At 34.3% G+C, this 23696-nt stretch overlaps 1 protein-coding gene across 1 annotated transcript; it reads left to right on the top strand.

The window, feature by feature from the left end:
- The first annotated feature begins 16641 nt into the window (after positions 1-16641).
- LOC108489759 (NADH dehydrogenase [ubiquinone] 1 alpha subcomplex subunit 13-B) lies at positions 16642-22098 on the top strand. The gene is made up of 3 exons (XM_017794490.2): positions 16642-16991; positions 21476-21547; positions 21638-22098. The coding sequence occupies exons 1-3, from the start codon at positions 16777-16779 to the stop codon at positions 21780-21782; spliced, it is 432 nt and encodes a 143-aa protein (XP_017649979.1). The 5' UTR covers positions 16642-16776; the 3' UTR covers positions 21783-22098.
- The last annotated feature ends 1598 nt before the right edge of the window (positions 22099-23696 follow it).

The following is a 23696-nucleotide window of genomic DNA, read 5'->3' as shown; positions in this document are numbered from 1 at the left end:
AAAAAATTTTCAAACATTTGCTTAATACAGAGATATTAATTTATGAATGTTTTATTTTCAATTCGAAAATGTCATCAACTCCTTTATTAAACATACTCACTGAAAACAAACTAAACAGATGTAACACCCCGTACCCGAGTCCGCTGCCGGAGTCGGACACGAGGGGTTAACGGCTTAAACCATTCACTTTCACAGTCCATTTTAAAAAAAAAATTCCAGGCAGTTGGCTAACTGCGTATCTGTCACTTTAAAAAAATCATATCTTGAGTTCCACAACTCAAAACTCAGATTCATAATTTTTCCCCGAAACTAGACTCATATATCCATCTACAGATTTTTTTCTAGAATTTTTGGTCGGGCCAGTTAGTGCAGTTTATTAGTTAAAGCCTCCCCTGTTACAGGGTGCGACTACACTGACCTTCATGCGTTACGATTTGGATATCTCCCTGTACAGGGCTTCAATACTGATGCCGTTTGTTTCTATAGAAACTAGACTCAAAGAGGAATCTATACATATATGGCATGACTCCTAATTATCTCTGGTTAATTTACAATGAATTTCCAAAGTCGGAACAGAGAATCCAGAAACCGTTCTGGCCCTGTTTCACGAAAACCTAAATATCTCTTAACATACAACTCATATGACCGTTTCGTTTCTTCCATATGAAAGTATATTCATCAAGGTTCATTTACATAATTTATTTGCTATTTAATTCCATTCTTACTATTTTTAGAGATTTTTCACATTCACATCACTGCTGCTGCCAGCATTTATTTTTGAGGTAAACTTTACCTATTTCATGATCCTCCATGGATCAACTAGAGTTTGTCATACATATACCAAAATGATCATGAATAACCATTCCCATGACTAACCGTTACCAACATTTCCATACTTCTTGATGGACGACATACAAAATGATTACAGTGCTATGATCAAAGTATACTTAAAGCCATTTTCGCATGGCTTATATACATTAACCAGAATATCCCCCCTCGCTACTAGTCTATTCTATACATGCCATAAGATATTCCAAAACATAGCAGTACCAAGCAGTGGATAGTGATAGTGTGACTAGTTCTTGACGATCCCGAGCCTGTAGCTTCCAATTGAGATCTATAAAAACAGAGGAAACAAGGTACACGGAGTAAGCATTACAATGCTTAGTAAGTTTCAAGCAGTGCCAACAGATAACAATCAAGTTATAACATAGTTGTTCGTATTTTTATTTCACTCTTCCTTGGGCATACCACCCTTTACCCAAATATGCACATCTCATCATAATCATAGGAATAGTCTCATAGATTGCTCTCGTATACATCACATAACTACCTTATGGTTTGGTTTAAATCAAGCTCACATATAAACTTGGAGTACATACTGTTTGACCTTTCGCATTGCGTATTTTTATAAGCAATTCTTATAAAAGAAGTCTTACCGGTCATAATCTCCACACGTAGTCATCGGGTCTTACCGGTCATAACCTCCACACGTAGTCATCGGGTCTCGCCGGAACATATTCAAGTTTCATGTACATTTAATCACATGTTACAACATTCACATTAGCCATTCGGCTTTACCACATATGCATATCACACATATATTTTACATTGGCCATTAGGCCTCATCACATATACATACACTTTCACATTCACCACATCGGCCATTAGGCCTCATCACATATCGTACACTTTCACATTCACCACATCGGCCATTAGGCCTTATCACACATATATGTATATCATACATATTTCATATTTTCTTGTACATCAATTGCAGCAATAGCTTATAAGCAACTCAAATAGTTTCATCAAAGTTTACAACAAAATCACATATTCACTACAAGCAGTTTTTCTGACCAACAGTCATTAAGTTGTTTATAACTGGAGCTACAAAACTCAAAATCAATTGTCGTCAATTTTCCCGAATGTAGACTCATGTATCTTTCACCCATAAAATTTTCAGAATTTTAGGTTTGGCCAATCAATACCAGATTTTTCTTAAAGTTTCCCTGTTTCACTGTTTGACTAATCTGACCACTCTTCGCTCTGAATCGAATTTTTCATTGTACAGAATTCATAATGTGTTCTATTTGATTCCATTTGAAACTAGACTCATTAAGGAGTCTAAGCATATAAATCTTATCTTATAACCATTTTTGTACAAATTATAATGATTTTCCAAAAACAAATCAGGGAATTTCGGAGTCAATCCGACACTGTCTCGCACAACTTTAAATATCTCTTTATAGAAAATTTCTTTGCTTCCACAGTCTCTTTTATAAGAAACTAGACCAACTAAGCTTTGATTACATATTTTACTCAGCCTATAATTCCACACCGACAATTTATAGTGATTTTCTAAAATCACATTACTGCTCTTGTTCAAGCAAATTATCACAATTTGCTCTTAAATTTCAAGTCCAAACACTTATGAACTTACCATTTGGGTTTAAGACATATCATGGCCACATCATATCTTATTAAATCAACTCATTATGTCCTATTATGATTGAATTTACTCAACGTTTAATCACTTAAAACTTACAAAGGAATCAAACTCATATACTTAATAACTTACCTCGGGAATTGCCGAACGGTTACAAATCGACTATTCGGTTAGGTAGCTTGTTCTCTTTTTTCCGAATTAGACTCCCTAAGCTCTTGAGCTTGCATAAACAAATTTAATCTATTACCAACCAATTATACAAACTCATGGCCGAATATAACAAGAAGACTACTAGATTCTACTAGCCACTCATTGCTCTATTATTAACCTCACTTAATTATAAACGCATTCGGCAATTTGATAATTAAGTTCATTTCATGGATCATAACTCAACATTTATCAATATATCATTAACAAAATATGCTCATGTCAAATTCACTCCCAATCACATCTCAAAATTCAGCAAGCTTAGAACTCATTTAATAATTAAATTCGGTAGCTTAACCACTTTGCTAACTAACTACTTATGCATATAAGACTAATTTTTCATACTCGTCAACTTGAACCTAAAACAATAGCCGAATGCTCACGTACATATTATCTATTATTTCCATCACATAAATCATGCCATAAAACACTTTTAAAACAACTCACCATCATAGCCAAATATACATTTAATGAACATTACTCCTTTACCAAAGCTACTAATAACTATCACAAATACAAAACATATCAATATGTCAAACTCATTACCTCACCTATTTAGTCAAGCGAATAATAGAATCACTCACACTTAATCCATCCCATTATCTAATTTTTTTCTCCAAAATGAACTAACCATAATACCGATTGTATATTATACCTAGCATTTCTCATTACCAAATCACAAAACCAAACACCACAAGCATATTTACCATAAAACATATCTCCAAAATAGTTGAAAACACAAACAATAAACACAAACATTGGCATTATGCTCAAATCACCATAAGAAATCTCAACTTTCTTGACATTACCAAGAGTGCATCCACAACTTAACTTAGCATATTATAAAGCCAAATCAACAAATTCAAAGCTTACCTCCTAATAGCTAAAGATGAAGGCCGAATTGCTCTAGGTAAGTTTTCCTTCCTTTCATCTTTGTTTGGTTAGAGAGTGGCATGAGAAGAAGATGAGCACCATCCTCCTTCTTCTCTTTTCAATTCGCCAAAGAGAACCGATTTCCTCTTTTAGCCTTCTACTTGAAAATTTCAACTTAGAAGCAAACAAATTCCATGGTTTTCCACTACATGCAGTAGGCCTATCTTCTCTAGCTTCCTTTGCAAGAGACAAGGAAGCAAGATAGAAAATGAAAGTTGAGTCTTTCTTTTTCCATTCACGGAAAGGGGGAGACAACTTTGGTTTCTCCTCCCACTCCCTTCTTTATTTATTATTCTTCCCACACCTTTTAACATAATATGTCTACAATATGCCTTACCCCATAGCATGGCCGGCCACCATTTAGATTTTTGGCTAATTTGACATGCAAGTCCCTCATGTCAATAATTCATGCATTATTTGGCCACTTTAAATTTCACCTATCACATTTTCAAGTCCTATCACATGGGTCCTTTCTTATAAATTAGCACCTAATTGATAAAATCAAGGCACGAAATATTCACACATACAAATCCCACATATAATAAGCATGAATATAACATCTAATTATTTTTGTGACCGGTTTTGTGGTCCCGAAACCACTTTCCGACTAGGGTCACATTAGGGTGTCACAACTCTCCCCACATAAAAAAATTTTCGTCCCGAAAATTTCTACCGATGCATAGTTTAGAATAGCGTCCTCTTATTGAATTATATTCATATAAACATTAGCTCATCGATAGCAATTGTAATTCATTATTGATTTCACATCGATCTATAAAATCATTTTCCTATCTCAAAACAAATACATAAACATTTCTACAAGTATGCACATATATCTCATTTCCTTGATTTCATAAGCAATAATCACTTAATTTAATTCACAATTGCATTTCAAACACATATCAAGCACATACTAACATGTATAATTCACATCATCCACCCACATATTTGTAACCCACATTTTCATCCATGTATAAGTCGTAACTTGGCGAAAATACACATATACTCAAACATCCCAATAATTATCCTTTATAACTCCATCGTATCTCAATATTCAACTTCCACACACGAACATTTGATTCATTCAGCACATACGAACATACCTCGTTGCTGAAATTTTTGCAAGCGTATTAGCTGAAATTTTACAGCAAGATTGCTCATTTCGAATCACGTACCTTGGATTTAACCGGATATAGCGACTCGCTCGATTGTTCTCGGGACATAGCCGGTTATAGTGATTTGCACAATTGCCTTGAGAATTAGCCGGATTTAGTAACTTAGCACAAAGCGCCTTGGATTTAGCCGGATACCATTCGAATAACCAAGCACATATATCAACCAATCAATACACATTCTTATTACATTTTCATTACCAAAGCTCAAACACAAGACACTCATCATATTTACAATTTCGGCTCAATAGCCACACACCAAGAGCATGATTTGATTTGCTTAAAACATGACCTAATCCAATCATAAGTTAAGCTCTATTCACTCAAGAACTTACTTCACATTACCAACCCTTATGTTCATACACATAAGATCAACTTAGCCAAAGGCGGTAGCTCGTTTATCAACCGGCGAATACTTACTTGTAAGGGCTCAACTAATTCAAGCACATATAGCTCTTACAATGCCATATCCTAGATATGGTCTTACATATTCTCACATCTCGAGCCGATGCCATGTCCGGCATGGTCTTACACATTATCTCAAATCAATGCCTTCGTCCCGGACAAGGTCTTACATGAGTCTCATTTCACACACTTAGTGCTCGTTGAAAAACTTCGTACACACGGTGCCTCGATTCGATCTCGCACACACGGTGCCTCGATTCGATCTCGCACACACGGTGCCTCGACATCGATCTCGCATACTTTACGGTGCCTCGATTCGATCTCGCACACACACGGTGCCTCGATTCATCGATCTCGCACACACGGTGCCTCGATTCGATCTCGCACACACGTGCCTCGATTCGATCTCGCACACACGGTGCCTCGATTCATCGATCTCGCACACACGGTGCCTCGACATCGATCTCGCACACACGGTGCCTCGATTCGATCTCGCACACATAGTGCCTCGGTTAGCGAATTTGCACACACGGTGCCTCTAATCATTCGCACACGTAATGCCCATATTCATTCGTTATTACCCATTGAAAGGACTTAACCAAGTCTATAAAACATCATATATGTACACTTTTAAACATATCATCTCATTTAAGTTTGAATTAGTATAGAAATGAACACTTAAATTTTGCTCAAATTGCAACACGAAGCCTAGTAGGCACGAAGGCGAATACACGTCACTAGTATGATTGCTCTTGAACTTAGTCCGGATACATCACTCTCAATTCCCATGTACATATACACATATAGCAATACACATTTGTATATCATTTACATTACTTGAATACAAACACAACATGCTTATCGACCACTCAACTTCCGGTTCCATAGCCACATACAAAAATCACATTTATAGTCATAACACTCTTTCAAAATTGCATCACCTATACCCTTAATTCAATCCAAATCAAAATTCAAATACGAGTACATGATCGCACTGATCAACTTAATAATTTAGGCGTATCTAAGTGAAGTTATATCACAAATTCTCATAGTCGAAGCTTGCTACATTTCGATCGGGATCAAGATTCATTACAATACTGACAACCACATTTTAATAGTCAAAAATCATCACACTATCATTTTATCACTTTATGGCATGTATAAATAGACTCACGCGTGCTACGTTAGTCCTAGAATCGACTAAACCGTAGCTCGATACCAATAAAATTGTAACACCCGTGCACCGAGTCCGCTGCGGAGTCGGACACGAGGTTAACGGCTTAAACCATTCACTTTCACGGTCCATTTTAAAAAAATTTCCAGGCGGTTGGCTAACTGCGTATCTGTCACTTTAAAAAATCATATCTTGAGTTCCACAACTCAAAATCAGATTCATAATTTTTCCCGAAACTAGACTCATATATCCATCTACAGATTTTTTCTAGAATTTTGGTCGGGCCAATTAGTGCAGTTTATTAGTTAAAGCCTCCCTGTTACAGGGTGCGACTACACTGACCTTCATGCGTTACGATTTGGATATCTCCCTGTACAGGGCTTCAATACTGATGCCGTTTGTTTCTATAGAAACTAGACTCAAAGAGGAATCTATACATATATGGCATGACTCCTAATTATCTCTGGTTAATTTACAATGAATTTCCAAAGTCGGAACAGAGAATCCAGAAACCGTTCTGGCCCTGTTTCACGAAAACCTAAATATCTCTTAACATACAACTCATATGACCGTTTCGTTTCTTCCATATGAAAGTATATTCATCAAGGTTCATTTACATAATTTATTCGCTATTTAATTCCATTCTTACTATTTTTAGAGATTTTTCACATTCACATCACTGCTGCTGCCAGCATTTATTTTTGAGGTAAACTTTACCTATTTCATGATCCTCCATGGATCAACTAGAGTTTGTCATACATATACCAAAAATGATCATGAATAACCATTCCCATGACTAACCGTTACCAACATTTCCATACTTCTTGATGGACGACATACAAAATGATTACAGTGCTATGATCAAAGTATACTTAAAGCCATTTTCGCATGGCTTATATACATTAACCAGAATATCCCCCCTCGCTACTAGTCTATTCTATACATGCCATAAGATATTCCAAAACATAGCAGTACCAAACAGTGGATAGTGATAGTGTGACTAGTTGCTGACGATCCCCGAGCCTGTAGCTTCCAATTGAGATCTATAAAAACAGAGGAAACAAGGTACACGGAGTAAGCATTACAATGCTTAGTAAGTTTCAAGCGAGTGCCAACAGATAACAATCAAGTTATAACATAGTTGTTCGTATTTTTATTTCACTCTTCCTTGGGCATACCACCCTTTACCCAAATATGCACATCTCATCATAATCATAGGAATAGTCTCATAGATTGCTCTCGTATACATCACATAACTACCTTATGGTTTGGTTTAAATCAAGCTCACATATAAACTTGGAGTACATACTGTTTGACCTTTCGCATTGCGTATTTTTATAAGCAATTCTTATAAAAGAAGTCTTACCGGTCATAATCTCCACACGTAGTCATCGGGTCTTACCGGTCATAACCTCCACACGTAGTCATCGGGTCTCGCCGGAACATATTCAAGTTTCATGTACATTTAATCACATGTTACAACATTCACATTAGCCATTCGGCTTTACCACATATGCATATCACACATATATTTTACATTGGCCATTAGGCCTCATCACATATACATACACTTTCACATTCACCACATCGGCCATTAGGCCTCATCACATATCGTACACTTTCACATTCACCACATCGGCCATTAGGCCTTATCACACATATATGTATATCATACATATTTCATATTTTCTTGTACATCAATTGCAGCAATAGCTTATAAGCAACTCAAATAGTTTCATCAAAGTTTACAACAAAATCACATATTCACTACAAGCAGTTTTTCTGACCAACAGTCATTAAGTTGTTTATAACTGGAGCTACAAAACTCAAAATCAATTGTCGTCAATTTTCCCGAATGTAGACTCATGTATCTTTCACCCATAAAATTTTCAGAATTTTAGGTTTGGCCAATCAATACCAGATTTTTCTTAAAGTTTCCCTGTTTCACTGTTTGACTAATCTGACCACTCTTCGCTCTGAATCGAATTTTTCATTGTACAGAATTCATAATGTGTTCTATTTGATTCCATTTGAAACTAGACTCATTAAGGAGTCTAAGCATATAAATCTTATCTTATAACCATTTTTGTACAAATTATAATGATTTTCCAAAAACAAATCAGGAATTTCGAGTCAATCCGACACTGTCTCGCACAACTTTAAATATCTCTTTATAGAAAATTTCTTTGCTTCCACAGTCTCTTTTATAAGAAACTAGACCAACTAAACTTTGATTACATATTTTACTCAGCCTATAATTCCACACCGACAATTTATAGTGATTTTCTAAAATCACATTACTGCTCTTGTTCAAGCAAATTATCACAATTTGCTCTTAAATTTCAAGTCCAAACACTTATGAACTTACCATTTGGGTTTAAGACATATCATGGCCACATCATATCTTATTAAATCAACTCATTATGTCCTATTATGATTGAATTTACTCAACGTTTAATCACTTAAAACTTACAAAGGAATCAAACTCATATACTTAATAACTTACCTCGGGAATTGCGAGCGGTTACAAATCGACTATTCGGTTAGGTAGCTTGTTCTCTTTTTCCGAATTAGACTCCTAAGCTCTTGAGCTTGCATAAACAAATTTAATCTATTACCAACCAATTATACAAACTCATGGCGAATATAACAAGAAGACTACTAGATTCTACTAGCCACTCATTGCTCTATTATTAACCTCACTTAATTATAAACGCATTCGGCAATTTGATAATTAAGTTCATTTCATGGTATCATAACTCAACATTTATCAATATATCATTAACAAAATATGCTCATGTCAAATTCACTCCCAATCACATCTCAAAATTCAGCAAGCTTAGAACTCATTTAATAATTAAATTCGGTAGCTTAACCACTTTGCTAACTAACTACTTATGCATATAAGACTAATTTTTCATACTCGTCAACTTGAACCTAAAACAATAGCCGAATGCTCACGTACATATTATCTATTATTTCCATCACATAAATCATGCCATAAAACACTTTTAAAACAACTCACCATCATAGCCAAATATACATTTAATGAACATTACTCCTTTACCAAAGCTACTAATAACTATCACAAATACAAAACATATCAATATGTCAAACTCATTACCTCACCTATTTAGTCAAGCGAATAATAGAATCACTCACACTTAATCCATCCCATTATCTAATTTTTTTCTCCAAAATGAACTAACCATAATACCGATTGTATATTATACCTAGCATTTCTCATTACCAAATCACAAAACCAAACACCACAAGCATATTTACCATAAAACATATCTCCAAAATAGTTGAAAACACAAACAATAAACACAAACATTGGCATTATGCTCAAATCACCATAAGAAATCTCAACTTTCTTGACATTACCAAGAGTGCATCCACAACAACTTAGCATATTATAAAGCCAAATCAACAAATTCAAAGCTTACCTCCTAATAGCTAAAGATGAAGGCCGAATTGCTCTAGGTAAGTTTTCCCTTCCTTTCATCTTTGTTTCGGTTAGAGAGTGGCATGAGAAGAAGATGAGCACCATCCTCCTTCTTCTCTTTTCAATTCGCCAAAGAGAACCGATTTCCTCTTTTAGCCTTCTACTTGAAAATTTCAACTTAGAAGCAAACAAATTCCATGGTTTTCCACTACATGCAGTAGGCCTATCTTCTCTAGCTTCCTTTGCAAGAGACAAGGAAGCAAGATAGAAAATGAAAGTTGGAGTCTTTCTTTTTTCCATTCACGGCAAGGGGGGGGACAACTTTGGTTTCTCCTCCCACTCCCTTCTTTATTTATTATTCTTCCCACACCTTTTTAACATAATATGTCTACAATATGCCTTACCCCATAGCATGGCCGGCCACCATTTAGATTTTTGGCTAATTTGACATGCAAGTCCCTCATGTCAATAATTCATGCATTATTTGGCCACTTTAAATTTCACCTATCACATTTTCAAGTCCTATCACATGGGTCCTTTCTTATAAATTAGCACCTAATTGATAAAATCAAGGCACGAAATATTCACACATACAAATCCCACATATAATAAGCACAGAATATAACATCTAATTATTTTTGTGACCCGGTTTTGTGGTCCCAAAACCACTTTCCGACTAGGGTCACATTAGGGGTGTCACAACAGATATAACTATAAGGAATGAAAAAGGCACATGATGATTGTCCTCAGCTATGAGAAACTTAAAATTATTCTTGATAATAAGTGCCCTTCGGACCTGTCATCTAAGGTAGTAGTCAATTTCGGTCAATTCCACACTTAATGATCTTTTTTTCTATGCAATTTAGGACTTAATATTATGTTTTTAGTACTTAGGCCTTAGGATTAAATATTAGTAAAATAAGTATTTTTTAACATATTTTATAAGTGTTGCGACCCAATAGGCCAACACAGGCTTAGGTTGTGCTAATATGCTTAATTGAGTGTGTAGGATGAAGATATAAAGGCCCAATTGATGTGGAAGCAAAGTATGAGTGATGCACAAGCTTCCCGAGATGTCAAAGCAAAAAAGAATGACACAGGGTAAATTTTGGGTGTCGTGTCACGCCACAGACATGGTGTGGTGCGACACAGGTCGACGTCCTGCCCAAGTAATTCTAGGTTATTTTCGTTCGCGCAATCAACTTTATACGAATACTTAGGACATGCCAAAGACCTAATTTGGGCTGCTAACACTTATATAAATAATACATCAAGAGATTGATGTAACCAAGTCATCCAAGACTCCTTCAAAAGCCATAGTAGTTTAATAGTAGATTTAAATTATTTTTTTCGGCTTTTCATAACTATTTTCTTTTGCCTCTTGAAATCAATTTTGATTCAAAAGTTTATTTATATTATTCAAGTATTTCAGTTGATTTTCCTTTGCATTCGATTTATTTCTGTACTTCAATCAAGTGATTTGCTACTCCATTCCTCATTCGATATTCAATCCACGATTATTCAATTCTTTTCTCTTTCAAGTTGATCGTGTTCTTCAAATAATTTATTCAATTGAGATTGAGATTATAAATAACAAGAGCGACTAAATCCCTTAGTCATATTCAATCCTTGTTTCAAAATTAATAATCTTTTAAATACCATTTTCAAAAATTGATTTAATTTTCTAAAAATCATAGTTGAAAACATTATCAGTAAGATATGTCGCAAAATTCTGAACGCTCTAAGGCTAAAATTACTAAAATACCCTTAAAACTCCTAAGCCCTATTTTGGGTGTTACAATTCTCCTTCTCTAAAAAGATTTTTGTCCTTGAAATTTCTTGCTAACACGTTACTTGCTTAATCACAAAATTTGCTACTTCTACTTCTAAACTGATCATCACACTTTCACTGCGCACTCTGGTTCCTATTCTCCCTATCTTCCAACTGCTTTCCTTAATGACTCTATTCAATACCACAAACTATTCGATGGTAATTTTGCTAACAGTTTCCTCTACTGACTATGACACTCTCGTCTAAAGAACTCGTAACCTCTTTTTCCTAATTTACTAGTCCCTATCGAGATTCTCTACTTATTAGCTAAATCACTTAAAATTTATGAAGGTGTAGAACCTAAATCTACCAACGAGAATAAAAGAATTTATCACAAGACAAAATACCCATAATCTTGATATTTAGATCTTGATCATGTGGCTCGCTAATATCATAAACCCAAGCTAGACCCCTAGACTCAACCTGTATAGTAACAGTATGAGCAACAATTCGCAGCCCAACCAATCTCCCATTACCTCTACCACGACCACGGCCTCTAGTAGGCGCAGAGGCTTGTGCAGAACTCTGAGTTTGTGAAACCTCTACTCTATTCGAGCAATCTCTCAAAAAATGTTCCTTTGAACCACACTTAAAACAACCTCTTGTCAACTTACGCCACTCACCAGAATGCCTACGCTCACAATGTGCACAAAGTGGCTATCTAGATCAACCCGACGAACCATCAGTACTAACTACAACACTATCTTGCTGCCCAGATTGACCTGGTCGTAACTCATGTCGTGGACTCCATCAGAACCCTGAATATCATGTCTTTTCTTAAACGATCGTCCAAATGCACCATCAGAAGTCATCTTACCCAATTTAGTTACCATAGAATGAGGCGGCTTAGCCAAAGTCTCCTTAATTGTTTTGGCTTTCTCAACTAACTCATCAAACATCACAACGTTTTAAGCTACCAAGTAAACCTAAATCTCACAATTAAGCCCAAATCAGAACCTCTTACAATGGTCCCTCCCAAAAAGTATCAATCATCCCAAGATCATACTGACTAAGTCACATGAACTCAGCCTCATAATCAGCCACTAACAAATCTCCTTGAACCAAATCTAAAAACTCAAGCTTACGAGCCTCTATATATTGCTCAAGTGCTCAAGTGCATACGACACTGAAAGCAAAGTATGTAGTTCTTGTGTCCAATTATTTCTCTATGTCGCCGAACCGATGTCTCCATGTCACTGATCAAGCCATTTTTTAAACTCACGAGAAGCGTGATTGGGGATAACTCATATGGCCAGTTCCTCGAGTTCCAACATAAACAAAATCGAGAATAGGAACAAAGGACAAAGCATAGGAGCGACACCCAGGGGCTGATGAAGATAAAAAGTAAAGCACACAGGTCGAAAAGAAGGGGTTTACAGACATGTTAATATTAGAGTGGTAGACCCGATGGATACAAGACATAGGAAACATTCTGATCTGCATTGCGGAACAAAATGGGTGGCCCATACCAGCACCACTCCTAGATATGTTCGAGAGGTTCTCACCGCCAAGTGAGGAGGGTGTTAATGACGACAAGGATGAGGATAAGGAGGAGGAGGAGGAGACCCCAATCACACTATCCAACTATGAGCAAGTATTTGAACCAGACCACTAATCGATGAAGGGCGTGGTAATCCGTGACCCAAGCCATCACCCCCCGACCCAAACTTCAAGAAGGTGAGCTACAAAAGCGTTAGTGAAGGTAATAGGGGCATGGCCTAGATGATAGAGAAGTTGGAGTCTGAGCCCCACTAAATTTGAACATTTTTATTTTGTACTCTATTTTTATTTTGGATGATTTTTAATTTTTGCTTTGTTTTTAATTAGTTAGGATTTATTATTTTCTATATGTATTTTTTGTGTTGTTAATTTTTCTTTTTAGGAATCTCACAATTTTTTACGGAACTACCATTGCAAGTTAAAACCGAAAGGTGGAGTAGTATCACTAATTGAGTTGCACCTACCACGCCAATCGGGTAACCTTTTTCCTTTATATTTTTAGTTACACATTAGGGGCAATGTGCTGGATAAAGTATGGGGGTCACTAAGGAAAATTTCAAATTTTTTCTTTTCTTTACGTTTAGTATTTTTAAATTTTTAATTTCATGTGTGTGCTTAAGCTTATAAAAAAAAAACAAGTGATTGATGAGGAGCATGTACTTAGGTTGTTTGTTTAAATTGTAATTTTAACCTGAAATTGAATAATTTAGGTTGTTTATATTTAGACTAATTAGTTTAGTTTATTAGTCTGTAGATAGTAAAAAAAATATACCAAGTGATAAAAGTAGATACAAATAGGTAATTTATTTGTAGAAGTATAGGATGCTCGAATTAAAAAGAAATTACTCGATAAAATCCATGATTATTGAAATGATATAGTATGACTAGTATAACCCTTATAAAAAGTGTCCGAGTAAAATCTCAGTTGTATTGGCACAATAAAAAAAATCATAAGGGATTATCAGGGAAATATTACTGCATTAGAGTTCAAAGCATGGACAAAAATAAACTAAGTAGGAAAAAAAATTCGAACTGACTATACCCTGAAAAATAAATACTATATTTGTATATACATTTTGATAGAGCTCTATATTTAATTTTTTTTACTTGTTTTCTTTGTAATTTATTGAACTAATATGTTTAGGTGTAAATAACTTTGAATTATTTAAATTTCTAGCTAAAGTTACATATTTAGGCAAATATTTCTAGTGCCGATGCTCCGATCCAATCCTGTATATCAAGCTAGCTCAAATACATTTTATTTTCTTTACATGTTTATTTCTTGTTTTCTGTTTTAGTTTATTTTCGGTCTTTATTTTTGTTTTGTTTAGCTTACTTAAGGACAAACAAAGATTAAGTGTGTGGGTATTTGATTTTTCATCAAATATAGTAGTAAATTTGAGTCAATTCTACATTTAAGGAGCTTGTTTTCTATGCAATTTAGGATTTAATATTATGTTTTCAGTACTTAGGCCTTAGGATTAAATATTAGTAAAATAATTATTTTTTAACACATTTTATAAGTGTTGTGACCTAATAGGTCAACATGGGCTTTAGGTTGTGCTAATATGCTTAATTGAGTGTGTAGGATGAAGATATAAAGGCCCAATTGACATGGAAGCAAAGGACAAGTGATGCATAAGCTTCTCGGGATGTCAAAGCAAAAAATGAATGACACAAGGTAGATTGGGTGTCGTGTCGTGCCACAAATATGGTGTGGCACGACACAAATTAACGTCCTACGTAAGTAATTTGGGGTTATTTTTGTTCGTGTAATCAACTTTATACGAAGACCTAGGACGTGCAAAAGACCTAATTTGGGCCGCTAACATTTATATAAATAAGACATTAGGGGATTGATGTAACCAAGTTGTCCTAAACGCCTTCAAAAACCCTTGTAGTTTAGGAATAGATTTAGATTGTTTTATTTTCGGCTTTTCATAACTATTTTTGTTTTGCCTCTTAAAATCAGTTTTGATTCAAGAGTTTATTTATATTATTCAAGTATTCAGTTTATTTTTCTCCAATATTTAGTAGTAGAAATGTGATTTCTCCACCGCTTAACGGCCAAAAGACCCCTCACCGACCACTAGAATGTCGTCGTCACCACAATCGGAACCGTTGTGTTCGGTGATGTCATCGTAGGTGCAACACCCTCACGGCACCTCGAGCTAGTTTGGTCTTGCCACCGGTTGGACCGTCGGCCCGGTTTCACATACCAGACCCAATTTGACCAGTTATTAGCTATTAGTCTCAGTTTTGGGTTCTTGGACTCAATTTTTGATCTAAGGTCCAATTTTCAAGTTCAATTATTATATTAATAATTTCCTATATTAGTAAATAAATAATAAAATATGTATGTTTAATAATATTGAACACTATAATATTTTATATTAATATTTTTAAAAATTAATAATAATATAATAATATTAGGCTTGGTTTAAGTTAATTTTTATATAATAATAAAATTCTTCATAAAAGAGCTTTTTTCGGATAATAATTATACTTTTCAAAAGGGTAAGTCAATATACATGAATTTTTTTTACTTGACGAAGTTGTTTTCCATAGAACAAACACAAAAATACGCAAAAAAAAAAAGAAATCATAAGTAATTTTCTGTGAAACAAATGCACCATAAGTTCTACTATTTCCAAAATCTAATGTAGCAAAAATATTATCATATGTGTAGTGCCATGTTAGCTCGTTATTTTCTAATATTACTTACTAAAAATCTAAGTAATGGATTAATGACTTTCATTTGCATCAATACGAAAATATAAAAATTTAAAAAGTATAAGAATTTAGAATGATCCAATTAGAGAATATAGACTAAATTTACAATCATGTTTATAACATAGAACTAGTAATTGAATTTAACTAAATGAATTTACTTGCTACCGTTTAGCTAAAAATTAAAATTTCAAAAGCCAAAAAGTAGAGAGATTAAAATGGACCAATTTAAAAAGAACACGACTAAAGTAATCAATTGAAGTACTAGACTAAATCTATAGCTTTAGCAAAGTACAAGGACTAACAGCAGAATTTAAGGAGTTATGATTTTTCAATAAAAGATATTCTTTAACCACTCTCATTAGAAAAAGAATGTTTATTTTAAGTTGAAATTAACGAAATATTTTTCTCTGAAGATTTTTTTAAATTTTTTCATAATTATGGATTTTTAAAATTTTAATTAAAAACATAAAATTATTTTGCATTTCTCTTACAAATTTGAAAAAAAATTGCATTTTTTAGATTGATATTTTTATAAATTTTAATTTTAAAGAGCCTTTTTCATAAATTTTGAATTAATAATTTTATTTATGAAATTTTTAACTTTCAATTTTTAATATTCAATATAATTTTTAAATCATTAGCTAGCTTTACATGTAAGATAAAATAGTGTGTGAGCAATGAAATATTGAAGGTCAATTTGCTTCAAATAAAAGAGTAAGGGCCTAATTGAATAAATGTGTAAAAGTTAAAGAATTAAATTTGTCATTATACCTTATACAGACCTGCAGTCGGAAATAAGCCCACAAAGTGGCTTAGTGGAAGACGGACCCAAGCTCAAATAAACAACCTCCCTCTATAACGCCACCACCACTTTCTACAATTTGCACACAAACTCTCTCCAGAACTACAGAAAAACAAGGGAAAATGACTGAGGCGGTGATAAGGAAGAAGCCAGGAATGGCGAGTGTGAAGGACATGCCACTTCTCCAAGATGGGCCTCCTCCGGGTGGGTTCGCCCCCGTCAGATACGCCCGTCGGATTCCCAACAAGGGCCCAAGTGCTATGGCTATCTTTCTAGCTGCTTTTGGTGCCTTCTCGTATGGGATGTACCAAGTCGGCCAAGGGAACAAGATCCGCAGGTCCTTTCTTTTTATTCTCTCTGGAAAAATGCTTAATTTTCCCTTCTTTTCGTCATATTCTAATCTAGGTTTTCATTTTTTTTCCAGTTTACATTGATAGTATTTTTGTATACTTAATCTGTTCGTTTATTGGGTTGCTTGAAATGATTTCTATGAACTCATTATGATATATGTATATTTGCTCTTACCTCTTTTATTAGATAGAAAGCTTTTGATGGGATTGAAGACTTTTTTATCTTATTATGGATCTTGGAGTTAGATCTTATTCTGTTGTTTAATTTATATGTGGGGTCTTTATCTGTCCTTGTTTATTGGATAGATTTAATTTAATTTAATTTTTTATATCAAATGAGCCTTGGAAATGTGGAGGATTCTGCTGATTCTTGGTATCATATTTCGTTCATATTTTCTGGTTCTTTCAAATGGCTTTTTGTATATATCTTCTGAAGAAGTTTGATGGAAGCGGAAAAGGAAAGATGGCTGAGATACAATGGTTTGCTGACAGTATTATTATTTGGTTCTATCATATTGAAAATGCATGATGAGTTATGAGCCTGCTGCCTGCCTATATCCGAGTTTAGTAATTTCAGGAGTCCACCTATGCACTGATTTTAGTAATTAATTTAGTATTTCACATGGCAAACAACTAGTTCAGGATTCCTGGTTCTTTCAAATGGCTTTGTCTCATGTAACCTATGAAGAAGCTGGTAGAAGGGGAAAAGGAAAGGCAAAGTTCCGATAAATAATTTCCTGACAAAAGTTATTGTTTGTTCCTGACATATGGACTATTCGTGATAATTTCATGAGTCTGCCTATTTACTTATTTTTGTATTTTGTTAGTATTTCACAAGACAAAACAATCGGTTAAGGGTTGTCGGTTCTTTCAAATGGTATTTATTCTGTACCCTATGAAGAAGCTGGTAGGAGAGGGAAAAGGAAAGATATGTTCAGATACAACATTTTGCTGGTGGTGCTATTATTTGGTCATGAAATATGGGAAATGCATGAAAATTTCAAGAGCCTATCTATTTTCTTATTTTAGTAATTTGCTAACATTCATAGTATATCCATACGTTTTGTAGCATTTAAACCAGAAATGTCAACAAGGATTTAGAGATTTGTTGAAACTAGCATGTGCATTTAATAGAGGGGAGATTATATCTGAACATGATACTCTTTTATGCGTTGATGAGGAATTGTTGATCTTCTAATTGTTGGTCTCAGAGTAATAAGTAAGAGTGCTTGAATGGTCATTCAAATTGTTGCTTATTGATTTTAAAGCAGTGTTGTTAATGGCGCTAGGTGTGCTCTAGGCACTAGTATTGATTCTAATGCTTAATTTTGTTGGAAAGGAATCATTGTCAGATTTTACTTCACATTTTATACTGCGTTGAGCATAGGTATTTTGGGGTTATTTCCAGACTGCAGGATTATAGATACTAATGCCAATAATATTGGCTGGTAAATAAACTGCACAATTTGGTTGGCTTTTTGCATTTTCTTGATTTGTGACCATCTCGGACTCTTTGGGAAATGAGGCTTCTAGATTTAAGCATGAATTATCTGAGTTTTCCTTTTCATGTTCAAGGGTTGGAAAAATTAAACTTGATGCAATTAGGTGCAATAGCTTATCCAGAAGGGGCACTTTTAGGCAAGATGGTGTACCTTTTCCATTTAGCTAGCCATTCATGGATAATCTATAACTTAGGCAAGGGTTGGGGAAGTTTGAGATTCTATATGCATCAATAGTTGAATTGATCTTTTTGATAAACAGACATAGCCGAAATTGCATGCACTAGATAAATAACATAAAACGAATAAGCTCAAATCTGTTCTGTTTTGGAGATATACTTTAGATTCCCTTATTTTGATTTATTTAAGATCAATAGTGTAACTATCAAAGCATGAGCTAAATTAAGGTATTAATAAAAGTTGATACTTGAGACTGCATGATGCAAGACCTTTACTATTATGTTATGTTATTATTTTATCTTGTTAAGTATCAGACTTATGACAGATGGCTAGGATTGTTAATTTAGGGTTTAAATCAAGGGCTAATAATAAAATTTTATTTGCAAGAAAGCCTTCTATAAATAAATAATAAGCTTTACAGACAATATTGTTTTTTTTTTCTTTGAAATAATATAGAGAAACTAGATGTTTTTTATGACCTAGTCTGACTGATTTCTTACTCGTTTGCTCATCTGTAATTCTATTTATTTACTAATATTTCTCCCTAAACCACTTCAATTTTGGCATTGAAGCCTAATTGGATCCTAATGTTTATATAAGGATTTGCTTTTAAGCTATGGTTGGACGTGCAAGAGATCAAGGATGAGGAAATTAGGGTCATAAAACAAAATTGGCTGCAACTGTGATGTGACGTGCAATTGAAGAATTGTCATGTGTAGTTTATGTTAGGCTGCAACAGGAACAAGTGGAAACCTAGATGGAAATTTTGGAAGGTGCCTATAACCATTTTGACATATCGGTAGATGGTCTCACTAACAAATCTGATTTTGTGAGGAAGAAAACCTCTTTCATGATGCTGAATCCACAAACCTTGCAATACAAGGTGGGATGATGGACTGGTTGGTCCATGCCCTTGAATTAAACAATGGTGGAGCTAATGTTGAAGTTGCTGATTTTCATGGCATGATGCATGCTTCAGAGCAAGATTATGATATGTTAGAACCCATTTATGATGAATATCTTGAAAAAAGGGAAGAAATTGATTTGAATCCGGTTAAAGGAGAATATTTGGTTGTCTGGATACAGGGGTGACAACCAAATCCTCAGAACAAGGGGAGGATTGGAGGTGGTTCTGAAATATTCTTGATATCGCAAAAGACAAAGGTTGGTTGATGACTCTGGAATGGCATCTAGTAGGGAAGCCATAAAATTATAGCTTGATGTAAAAATAACTGCCTTGGTTTCTATAATTGAAACAGTATCTTCCAAGGGAGAAGCCATTGCTGACCTCAAGAAAAAGCAAGAAAGCTTGGAGGCAAGTAACAGTGTAATGATGTAGTTTGTAGAGAAAAACTGCTTGCATTCGATGTGAAAGCTAAGTTTCTGAAAGCTGTAGTTGAAAACCAGGTTCTAGTGGTTTCAGTAGAAAAGAATTGTGCTAGAATATTCTCAGAAAAGGAAGAGAATCTTGTGAAACAATGGATATCAGATTCTCTTAGAGTCAAATTGCTCAACTGTTCACGTATTGGGGTTGGCTTTTCCAATGGTGGAGTTATTTTTGGAGGATGTGTTGCAGAAAACTCGTTATAGTATTAAATCAGTGTTTGACAATTTTAAAGGCAATCCACAAAGAAGGAAGAAACGGATTTGAAGAAAGATGGTTTGACTCCATTTTTTGAGGATATTGGCACTGAACCTGAATGGAAGAAGTGCATTGCATCAACATAATATTTAATTGAAGCATGGTTTGGTTCACAGATTGATTTTTGGTATGGTGGAGGCCTTAATTGAACATATTTACCACTATTAAGGTATGGAGCTATTATTGTTTTCCTCGTAGGCTGGGATGATACTTTTAGCTCCTTGTCAAGGTAAAAGTGATCAGCTTTCTTGGGAATCTTAACTAGTTTTTTATTTTTGCTCTACATGGTTCTATGCACCATTAACCAACAAAAAATATTTGACCATTCTCTGCCTAACAAGTGAAATTGTTTTGGCAACAAATATTGCATAATTTAGCACCAACATAGATGATGTTGTGTATGTTATCGACTATGGTTGAAGTGGTAGAAGTTTTCTCGCTGGAGTCAAGTTTTCCAAGCTGGGGTGAACAATGCTGGAGCTTTATTTCTATGCTATTTTACTATTTTAGTCTTCTATTAATTATTAGACATATGATAGATGGCTGGGATTATGGTTCGGAATAAAACTTATTTGCAAGAAAGCTTAGTAAGATAGATGGCTAGGATCAGGGTTTAAATCTAGGGCTAGAAATAAACCTTATTTTCAAGAAATCTGAGTATAGATAAGTTGTGAGCTTTATAGAAAACACTATTATTCTTATTATTTTCTTTGAACTACTAGAGAGAGAAACTAGAGGTTTTTTATAACCTACATTTTCTAGAGTTCTAACTTCTTTATTGGCCATAATTCTATTGATTTACTGCAAACTCTACATGGTTTGGTTGCATCGTATCATTTGAACTTACCAGGCTAACCCTATCGGCTACAGTCAATGCTGAGCTGTTGTCAAGGAGGCAAATTCTATTTACTTGGTCCAACTTTTGTCTGATAGAAGGGGGACTTCTCTGATGCTCCACTACAGAAATTGATTGCTTTTCTCTTTATTTGAAGTGATGTTTTCTGAAATGCATGTTGAAATCTAAATTAATAGATTGATCATTGATGACTGGGTTTCTTAATTTTTTATTTTAGATACACTTAATAGATATGGCAAATGCAAATTTATCTTCATTTTAGAAAAAAAGGCCTGAAATATTTACATTTTGCAGGGCACTGAAGGAGGAAAAATTTGCTGCACGTAGAGCAATATTGCCTGTGCTTCAAGCTGAAGAAGATGAAAGGTATTTGATGATCCAGATTACTCCAATTCTCTTGCATAGCTAAAGTGCGTTGAGTATTTCTATGTTTGTTTGCCTGCTTGCATTCTTTAGATTTGTCAAAGAGTGGAAGAAGTATCTTGAGTATGAGGCGGAAGTGATGAAGGATGTCCCTGGCTGGAAAGTAGGCGAAAATGTATACAATTCTGGGAGATGGATGCCCCCTGCAACAGGTGAGCTCCGCCCTGAAGTTTGGTGATACCTTTTTTTATCAACTCTTCGTCCACAGTTGAGCTGTTTTCAGTTCATGGAAGCTTGGTCTTGTTCACATTAAGCAAAATAAAAGATTTGGAAATTAAGAAACCTATTTCTGTATGGAGAGTATTACCAATACCGGATATGATTCTTTCTTTCTTTCTTTCTTTACGTTCTACATCTTCTGCATGGAAGGCTAACGTGTGCCATGACCGTGGTGGAATAAATTTGAGCTGTTTTTTTTTTCCTTGGTGGTGGAAAATGTTTTGTAAAATTTAATTGATCAAATGATAATTTAATAGTAGAGGTTAAAATTTTAATAGTTTGGCACAAATCCTTACAATTTAATTTATTCGGATATATATAGCATGTTAAACTATTTTTGTAATATAAAGTTCAAATGGTTTGGGCAAAGTGATTCCATATTTTTCGAACCTTCAAATTTGCACTATTGATTTCGGGATAAGTGTCAAAGAATTCTAAATCAAAGTTGTAAGCATAGAATTTTGCACATAACCTTATCAAAGAAAATCAATTCCTTCGGTCATGCATGTTAATTATGGCAACTATAAAGTTAGCAAAACATGTTTAAGCTTGGCTTAATTACACCAATAGTCACTCAATTTTGGGGTAATTAACAAAACAGTCACGTTTCATTTCATTCATTCAATTTTTGAAAAATAACAAAACAGTCACTAACATTGTAAAAAAGTAATAAAACAATAACTGATTAATAGTTTCTATTAGTGTCTTAATGGGACAGCTAATGTGGCTGGTTAACTACTATTGTGGTTAGTTAACTTGTCACGTTGGATGTTCACAGTGGAAATTCACTCAATTTAAGAAGAAATTTGAAAAAAAGAAGAAGATATTGTAAAAAAAAAATGTCTTCTTTGCCTAATTTGGCAGGGTCTGATTCTTTACCATTGAAACACCATTTATTTGCTCTTCTTCTTCTTCTTCTTCTTCTTGACTTTCTTCCTCTATCCTTTTATTTCTTTTTCTCATCTCATTCACAGTGCTTGATCATTGTTCATCATAAAAAAAAAAAAAAAGGAATTCAATCTATTTGTTATTTCCATAAAATTTTCTGAAAATGAATGTATATAACTAAAAAGAATACACAAAGACAGACCCATCAAGTATAAAGAATCCAAAATTTCAAATATTGAAGATTTTGTAGCTCAACCTCAATTAAACCCAATTTCATACCTCACATTATTACATAATTTTCGTTTAAATTATTTATGAAAATAAATTATAAATCTATAATGTTAAATAAAAGCAAAGCCTAGATCCTAGATAAAAAAAAAAAGTAAGAAAGAAGCAAGGTGGGTGAGTTTAGGGTTTCAATTGGAATAAAAGAAAAGCTATTAGAGATATAAAAATAGAAAAAGGGGGAATTTGGAGGAATCACTTGCTAAGATGCAATATGGATTGATTCGAAATCTGGAGGCATCTCCATTTTTTCTCTTATCCTTCTTCTTTTTCTTCTTTTTCTCTTCTTAAACCTTAAATTGGTACTGATAGGGCTGTTAAATTGGTGGTAACTGGCCAGCTGGAGGGTTTTTTTTAACACCAAGCACGCCATCATCTGCCACGTCACTTTTCTGTGACGTCTGTGACGGAATACGGCAAAAAGGACTATTTTGTCACTTTTTCAAAGTTGAGTCACTGAAATAAAACTAAGGTGATTGTTTTGTCAGCTACCCCAAATTTGAGTGATTGTTGGTAAATTTACCCAAAAATCAATTCCAAGCGTATTTTTAAGCTTGTAAAATTTAAGTTTGAAAAAAAAATTCGAAAGTGATCTATTTCTAAGTTTAAGATAAATCTAATTTAAAACTCACAAAAACCTCAACCTATAACTGAAAAATTAGAAAAGGCATTAATATATTATATTAATAATTTTATTAGC

This window comes from Gossypium arboreum, chromosome 10 (genome assembly GCF_025698485.1).
Source record: "Gossypium arboreum isolate Shixiya-1 chromosome 10, ASM2569848v2, whole genome shotgun sequence".
Classification (NCBI taxonomy): domain Eukaryota; kingdom Viridiplantae; phylum Streptophyta; class Magnoliopsida; order Malvales; family Malvaceae; genus Gossypium; species Gossypium arboreum.
This window is presented reverse-complemented; position numbering and strand designations above follow the sequence as displayed.

Coding starts and splice junctions, on each gene's coding strand:
- LOC108489759 (XM_017794490.2), top strand. CDS start 16,777: ATGACTGAGGCGGTGATAAGGAAGAAGCCAGGAATGGCGAGTGTGAAG. Junction 16,992..21,475: donor CAAGGGAACAAGATCCGCAG/GTCCTTTCTTTT, acceptor TACATTTTGCAG/GGCACTGAAGGAGGAAAAAT. Junction 21,548..21,637: donor CAAGCTGAAGAAGATGAAAG/GTATTTGATGAT, acceptor TGCATTCTTTAG/ATTTGTCAAAGAGTGGAAGA.